This window comes from Dromaius novaehollandiae, unplaced genomic scaffold (genome assembly GCF_036370855.1).
Source record: "Dromaius novaehollandiae isolate bDroNov1 unplaced genomic scaffold, bDroNov1.hap1 HAP1_SCAFFOLD_31, whole genome shotgun sequence".
Lineage (NCBI taxonomy): Eukaryota > Metazoa > Chordata > Aves > Casuariiformes > Dromaiidae > Dromaius > Dromaius novaehollandiae.
The window spans coordinates 3885050-3892027 of NW_026991289.1; the positions used below are offsets into that span (position 1 = coordinate 3885050).

At 58.2% G+C, this 6978-nt stretch overlaps 1 protein-coding gene across 1 annotated transcript in view; it reads left to right on the forward strand.

Moving 5' to 3' along the window:
• LOC135325597 (class I histocompatibility antigen, F10 alpha chain-like) overlaps nucleotides 1-2944 on the forward strand; it is a gene marked incomplete at its 3' end in the record, with an annotated part of 31397 nt that extends 28453 nt beyond the window's left edge. The window contains exons 2-6 of the mRNA XM_064503696.1: nucleotides 1507-1767; nucleotides 1934-2203; nucleotides 2350-2625; nucleotides 2707-2790; nucleotides 2922-2944. Coding sequence (XP_064359766.1) covers nucleotides 1507-1767; nucleotides 1934-2203; nucleotides 2350-2625; nucleotides 2707-2790; nucleotides 2922-2944 — 914 coding nt within the window. The remainder of the gene's footprint in view (nucleotides 1-1506; nucleotides 1768-1933; nucleotides 2204-2349; nucleotides 2626-2706; nucleotides 2791-2921) is intronic.
• Nucleotides 2945-6978: the final 4034 nt, after the last annotated feature.

Consider the following 6978-nt stretch of genomic DNA (forward strand, 5'->3'; position numbering starts at 1 on the left):
TTGGGCAGGTTTCCACATCTTCCAGTAGACCTATGGGTGCCGGGGGTGGGCCGGGGGCCACCTACCAGCACTCGGCCTTCGATGGGCGCCACTCCCTGAGCTCCCACTGCTGGCCCCGTGTCCCCATCACCATGTCCCTGTGGTCTCCTGTCCCTATCCCTGCCCCCGTCCCTGCATCCTCGGGTCCCCATCTCCACCGCCGGGTCCCCGTCCCTTGGCCGAGCCAAACTCCATCCCCGGAGCTGACCCCTGTCCCCACCGTGTCCCCCCATCCCTGTGACAGAGCCAACTCCATCAGCATCCCCACAGCATCCCCGTCCCCACAGTGTCCCCATCCCCACAGCATCCCCATTCGCCTGCCGTCCTCGTCCTCACCATGTCCCCGTCCCCACGGTGTCCCTGTCCCCACCACGTCCCCCTGCCCGTGACAGAGCCAACTCCATCCCATCCCAATGGTGTCCCCGTCCACACATCGTCCCCAACCCCACATCATCCCCATCCCCACAGTGTCCCCCTGCCCCTGTGACAGAGCCAACTCCATCTCCATCCCCACATCGTCCCCATCCCCACGGCATCCCATCCCCACATCGTCTCCATCCCCATGGCGTCCCATCCCCACATCGTCCCCATCCCCACATCATCCCCATCCCCACATCATCCCCGTCCCCCCAGTGTCCCCGTCCCCACATCATCTCCATCCCCACATCGTCCTCATCCTCCCACATCGCCTCCGCGCTCCCGCCCACCACGCGCTCCGCGGAGATCTGCCCGGTGCCCGGTGGCGTCACCACTGCCGCGCCGCGCCATTGGCGGGCGGCCGCCGGCGGGGCCAATGGCTGCGCGACAAGGCGGGGCGGGAGCCGCGGCTCGGCCCTGCGCAGCGCCCTCCGCGCGCGCCCTCGCTGTCGCTTCTCCCAACCTGCCGCGCCGGGATCTGCCCAGCGCCTGGTGACGCCTGGGTCGACGCGAGCTGCTATTGGCGGGTGGGACAGAGCGCAGCCAATGGCGGTGCGCCGCAGCGGAGCCAATGGCGGCGCGGGGGCGTCGCCCCCGTGGGCTTTGGCACTGTGTGAGGGCGGCAGCAATGGCAGCGAGGAGGCCGGAGCGGGGCGGGCGATGGGGCCGGGGCTGCTGCTGGCGCTGGCGCTGCTGCAGGGGGGCGGCGGCGAGTGGTGAGTGCGGGCGGGGACCCCGGCCCCCCTCTGCCCCCCCTTGCCGCTGGGCTCCCCATCAGCGGCCCCACGGACCGGTCTGTAACCGCCCCCGGGAGGTGCTGCCCCCCCGACCTGCCCCCCAGGACATGCTACCCCCCTGGACACCCCCGGGATGTGCTGCCCCCCCGGAGCCCCCCAACCTGCTCCCCCAGGACGTGCTGCCCCCCCAACCTGAACCCTGGGACATGCTGCCCCCCCAACCCGCCCGTCTTGTCCCCCCAGGACATCTTGATTCCCCAGATGCCCCCCAATGTGCCCCCCCGGCCCCTCACTGCACCCCGTGTCCCTGCAGGCCCCCACTCCCTGCGCTACTTCAACACCACCGTGACGGAGCCCAGCCCGGGGCTGCCCGCCTTCATCTCCGTGGGCTACGTGGACGGAGAGCTCATCACTCGCTACGACAGCGAGATGCAGAGAGTGGTGCCGGGCGCGGCCTGGATGGAGCAGGAGGGTCAGGACCACTGGGACGAGGAGACCCGGCTCAATCAGGACTGTCAGGAGACTTTCCGTGTGTACCTGGACACGCTGCAGAAGCGCTACAACCAGAGTGGGGGTGAGCACGGGCCGGGGCTCCAGGGGCCGGGCCGGGGCTCCCGGCGGCAGCCGCTCGCCGTCAGCGCTGGGGGCTGCGGGGCTGGGGTGCCCCCGGCCCTGCGCTGGGTGCCGGGTCCGAGCCCCTCTGCTGCCCCTGAGCCCCCGTCTCCCTGCTTGTGTCTCAGGGTATCACACAGCGCAGCGCACGTACGGCTGTGACCTCCTGGAGGATGGCGGGACCCGGGGGTTTATGCAGCTTGGCTACGACGGGAAGGACTTCATCGCCTTTGACAAGGACACGCTGACATTCGTCACAGCGGATGCTGCTGCGCTAATCACGAAGAGGAAGTGGGAGGCTGAGAATGAGCCTGAGTGCTGGAAGCACTACCTGGAGAACAGCTGCATCGAGGGGCTGCGGAGATACGTGGAGCACGGGAGGGCCGCGCTGGTGAGGGCGAGGCGGGACCCCCCGGACACAGGGACGGGCCCTGGGCTTGGCGCTGGGCCCGGGCGCCCGAGGGTGCTGCTGGCGGCACAGTGCGGCGTGTGCATCCGGGCCTGGGCGCGAGCTGCCTGACCTCCCTCCCTCGCGCCGTCTCCCCAGAGCGCCCCACGGTGAGAGTGTCGGCCAAGGAGAGCCACGGCTTCGTGACCCTGTCGTGCCGGGCTCACGGCTTCTACCCGCGGCCCATCAGCATCAGCTGGCTGAAAAAGGGCCGCGTCCAAGCCCAGGAGACCAAGCGGGGCAGCGTCACGCCCAATGGCGACGGCACCTACCATGCCTGGGCCAGCATTGAGGGCCTCCCCGCAGAGAAGCACGAGTACCAGTGCTGCATGGAGCATGCCAGCCTGCCGGAGCCCGGCCTCTTCTCCTGGGGTGAGCGCGGGTGGCCGGAGCTCGCGGAATGCCTGCTGGGGGCAGCTCCCAGCCCCTGCTCCCGGCCCCACTCTCTTCCAGAGCCGCCGAGCTCCCTGCTGCCCGTTGTCCTTGGGGCGGTCATCGCTGTGGTGGTTGTCATCGCGGTCTGGAAGAGCAGATGGGGTAAAGCTCCAGGGCCGAGGAGGCGGGGGGAGGGAGGCCGGGAGGAGAAGGGGCTCGAGCCGGAGCCCTGGGGCCGGAGCAGAGCCGGGCCGTGAGGGGCCGCGTGGCCTGATGCCTCTTTCTTCCCGCAGGGAGGAAGGAGCAGGGGTACGCGATCGCCAAAGGTGAGTGCCGGGGCCGCTCCGTTCCAGGCCGCGCCTGGCAGCGGGGCAGCATTTGCTCTCTGGTTTCTGGCGGCCGCGGGGCTGGCGCGTCCCGTCCCCCGCCTGCCCCAATCTCCCCTCTTCCGTGCCCCACAGCTTTTCCCCGGCTGCAGGGCAGGGAAAGGGTTGGCGTCCCGCCGCTGGAGGCTGAGGCGCCCGGGTGCTGCCCTCTGCTCCTGGCGCCTGTGAGGCGGCTCCAGGGCCGGGTTCTGGCCCAGCGGGCTCTGCCCTGGCCCGGCTTTGCCCGCGGCTGGTGCGGGGCCCGCAATGCCACTGGCACGGGGCCGGGGCTCACTGCCGCTCCTCTCTCACAGGCCACGACGGGACATCCAGCAGCTCCGGAATGGGTCAGAGCGGGTGCTGGGAGCAGGGCGGGGGGCCCCGGCCCAGCGTGATACCAGGCTGGCACCCACCATGGGGCTGCCGGCCGGCCGGGCGCTGCGGCTGGGTTCCTGGGGGCTTCTGCCTGCTCCCCTGGCTCTGGGAGGGGGGATTTAGCCCCGCAGCGCAGCTCCCATGGGGGACGGCGACGTGGGGCTGGGACCTGCAGGACAGGGAGTGCACGGGGGTGCGGGGGCACCCCCCGCCCCCCACACCTCTGCCTTTATTGATTTTTTTCCTCTCTTGGCTTTGCAGGAAGCAATGCCGCCATTTAAGCGCTCCGTCCTGGTAAGCGAGGGGCCGCGGCCGGACCCGGCGGCACAGGCAGCGGGGCCCAGCCCGCCCGAGCACCTGCCGTCTCCTCGCTGCAGCTCCCGGGACGCCGCCAAGTCCCCTCGGCTCCCACAGCCCGGGAGCAGCAGCACCCGACACCCCGCTCGAGGCTAAACCCGCCCTGTTTGGGTGCTCGGGCGCTGCGGGGTGCAGGTGGGCACCTGGGGGCAGGTCGGGGGGCTCAGGCTTTTGTCTCACTGCGCCTTGGATCTGCTCCCTGGCTCCGACGTGCTGCAAAAAGCTGTGAAGGTGGCGGGAAGCCCCCAGAGAAGAGGAGCGCTCGGAGCCTGCTTCTGCAGTGGTCCCAGCTCTGAGCTGGGGTAAAACTCACCGGTTTTATCAGTGTGTGAGGCAGGGTTTCCATCTGCCAGTTGCCTGGGAAATAGAGAATTTGCTGGATTTTTTCAGCACTTGTCCTGGTGGCTCTCTTCGAACAAGAACGCTGTTTTTGCGGTGGGCCTCTTCGAACAAGAACGCTGTTTCTGTGGTGGGCCTCTGAACAAGAACGCTGTTTTTTTGGTGCATCTCGTAGCACAGGAACGTTGTTTTTAGGTGTGTCTGTTACGACAACAATGCTGTTTTCTGACTGTACTGTTATGGAAATTAAGCTTGTTGTCCACCATAACAGGGCCTGACCCTAGGTTCCCGCAAGTAAAGTTCAGGGCCAAATCAAAGCAAATTAAATAATTACATTTTAGTTACACGCGTGCAGTAATTACAGCTCGAGCTGGGTGCCTCCGAAGAGAGACCCCAACAAAAAAAAATCCTGGGCAATTATAGTTTTTTCAGCTTAAGTTTCCCACCCTTCACGCGGTAGTTAGACCAATAGTAATTTTTTGGTCTGGGGTCTCCTGCTCCTCACTGGGTCTCATCGTCATTCTTAGGTAAGCTGTTTTTCTCCTTATTTTTGTTTTTTGCGGTCTCTGGTGATGGTTGTACCTCTGTTTTTGTTGGGTCTTACTGTTGTGTCTTAAGGTCCTGAGAAGGAGGAGGAGGAGGAGGTGATTCTAAATCATAACAATGAACACTGCCCCAGCAGTGAGCTAAGGCTTTGTCCCTCAAGGTCCTAATGCCCTGCACTGGTCTTATTTCAAAGCCTTGACACCCTCCCTTTCGGAGTGTGAGACGCAGGAATGCAGACTGCTTGTAACTCCCTTATCTTCCCAGCTTGAACCAGCTCTGAGGCCCTTTTCTTACTGAACTAGGTAAAAGTTCGTTATTTTCTCTAAGTGCGGCTTAAGGCTTCAACAAATTTAGCTCCTCATGCTAAGCAAGTTTTATAGAAGTTGTGCTATGCAGCTACCTCTAGACAGTTTCAGTTTGCTATTCTTTAACAGTTCCCCCCTTTGTTTTTATGAAGCATCCCTGCTAATACTTGAAACAGAGTTCTCGAAGCCTTTCAAGGCATACTATCACGTTCCATAATCTTATACATAATATGATCGTAAGCAATAAGCGTAACACAGTTAAAGTTAACACAACTACTACTGGGTGCAACACGTGATTATAAATCGCTGTTGTAGTTGGTGACCACCCTAGAAGAGTTTCCCAGCCATGATGTTCTCCGTCCCTTTTTACCCTTTCTAAGATATGATGTATCTCTTCCGCATCATGGTGAATGGTGATTAGAGTTTTCTGTCCACTGCTCGGGATGCGCTCTAGCAGTCGATGGAAATCATCATGTTGTGGTAGTTTCTTTAACAGGGTGAGATTCATCCCAATGCGGGTAGGTAGTAAATTATGAATTAATGTATAATTAGATTGTAACAATTGATAAGATCTAATAGGAGCTGAATAATTAAAGCTGCATCCCATAATCTTTGGTAAAGTTACAAATACAAATATTTGAGTGATTACTTGTATCTACAACAATGTTATCTATGAATATAAGATTACAAAGTGTTCTTACACATACACATCCTTTTGCAACATATACAAGTACAGTTCAACTTTAACAGCAAAATAAGAACATAGTATGACAGTATATGGCATGTTCCAGTTAGGTTTTACCTTGGATTTTTGAGAAAATACTTTAACTAAAACTTCATCCCCAAGCTGTATACCAAGCACTTGTATTTCAGGTGGTGTGGATTGATATCATTGAGCATATATATATATATTTTTTTAAGATTTTCAATCCTTTTTGCATATTTAGAACATACTGGGTTAGTCATTCATCTCTGTCTAACAGGCTGGTCTTAGCTGGAATAATAAGTCCCTAGTACAGCTAAATGTCTCCCAAAGAGAATCTCTGCTGGTGTTAGTCCTGTGGGTTGCCATGGGGCATTTCAAACATCCCATAGAGTTAAGTTTAATGCTTCTGGCCATTTCAGGCTAGCATGTGTGCATTTCTTGCTATTTTCTCTTTTAATGTTCTATTCATTCTTTCTACTTGTCCTGAAGATTGTGGGTGATAAGGGGTACATAGGTTTCTTTTTATGCCTAATGATTTCTATAACTGAGTGATTATGCTTGCCGTAAAATGGGCACCCCGTCTGAATCAATGGCTTCTGGGACCCCATACCTGGGTATGATTTCTTTCAGTAAGGCTTTTACCACTCCCCCTGTGTCGGCCTTTCTTGTTGGGAAAGCTTCTACCCAGCCTGATAACTGATCTACTATCACTAACAAGTGTTTGTACCCATTGGCAGATGGCATACCCGCATAATCTATTTGTAACCTCTGGAAAGGGAAGTAGGCCCATGGTCATCCCCCTAACTCTGAGCTTGGTTTGTTACTTGAAAACTTCTGGCAGGTCGGGCAGCTATTTGTTATTCTTTCAGCAGCCGCGTAAATTCCTGGAGCAGCCCATACTTTCTGTACCTGCTTAGCTATTGCCTCAGCTCCCCCATGAGCTTTATCGTGAAACCACCTAGCTATCGTAGTTAAATATTTTTTGGTAGAATTGGTTTTTCCCCAATTGTCCATATTCCATCATCATTTTGTTTTGCTTCCTACTGTTCCCATTGTTTTTTCTCTTCCACTGAGCAGTCTTTTTCATACATAGTTTTGGGGTCTATTAAGTTTGGCCACTCACTCTGGTCCATCCTTGGAACTGCCCCCATACATTCTCTCAGAGGTTGTCGAGCTGCAGCCCTCGTAGCAGCGTCTGCTAAAGCATTTCCTCTGCTAATTTCTGTAGTGTCTTTAGTATGGGCTGGGCAGTGTATTACCGCAATTACTTTGGGCAGTTGAACTGCTTCCAGCAAATTATGTATTTCTTCTCCATTAGCTAATTTCTTTCCTGATGACAAAAAGAATCCTCGCTCTT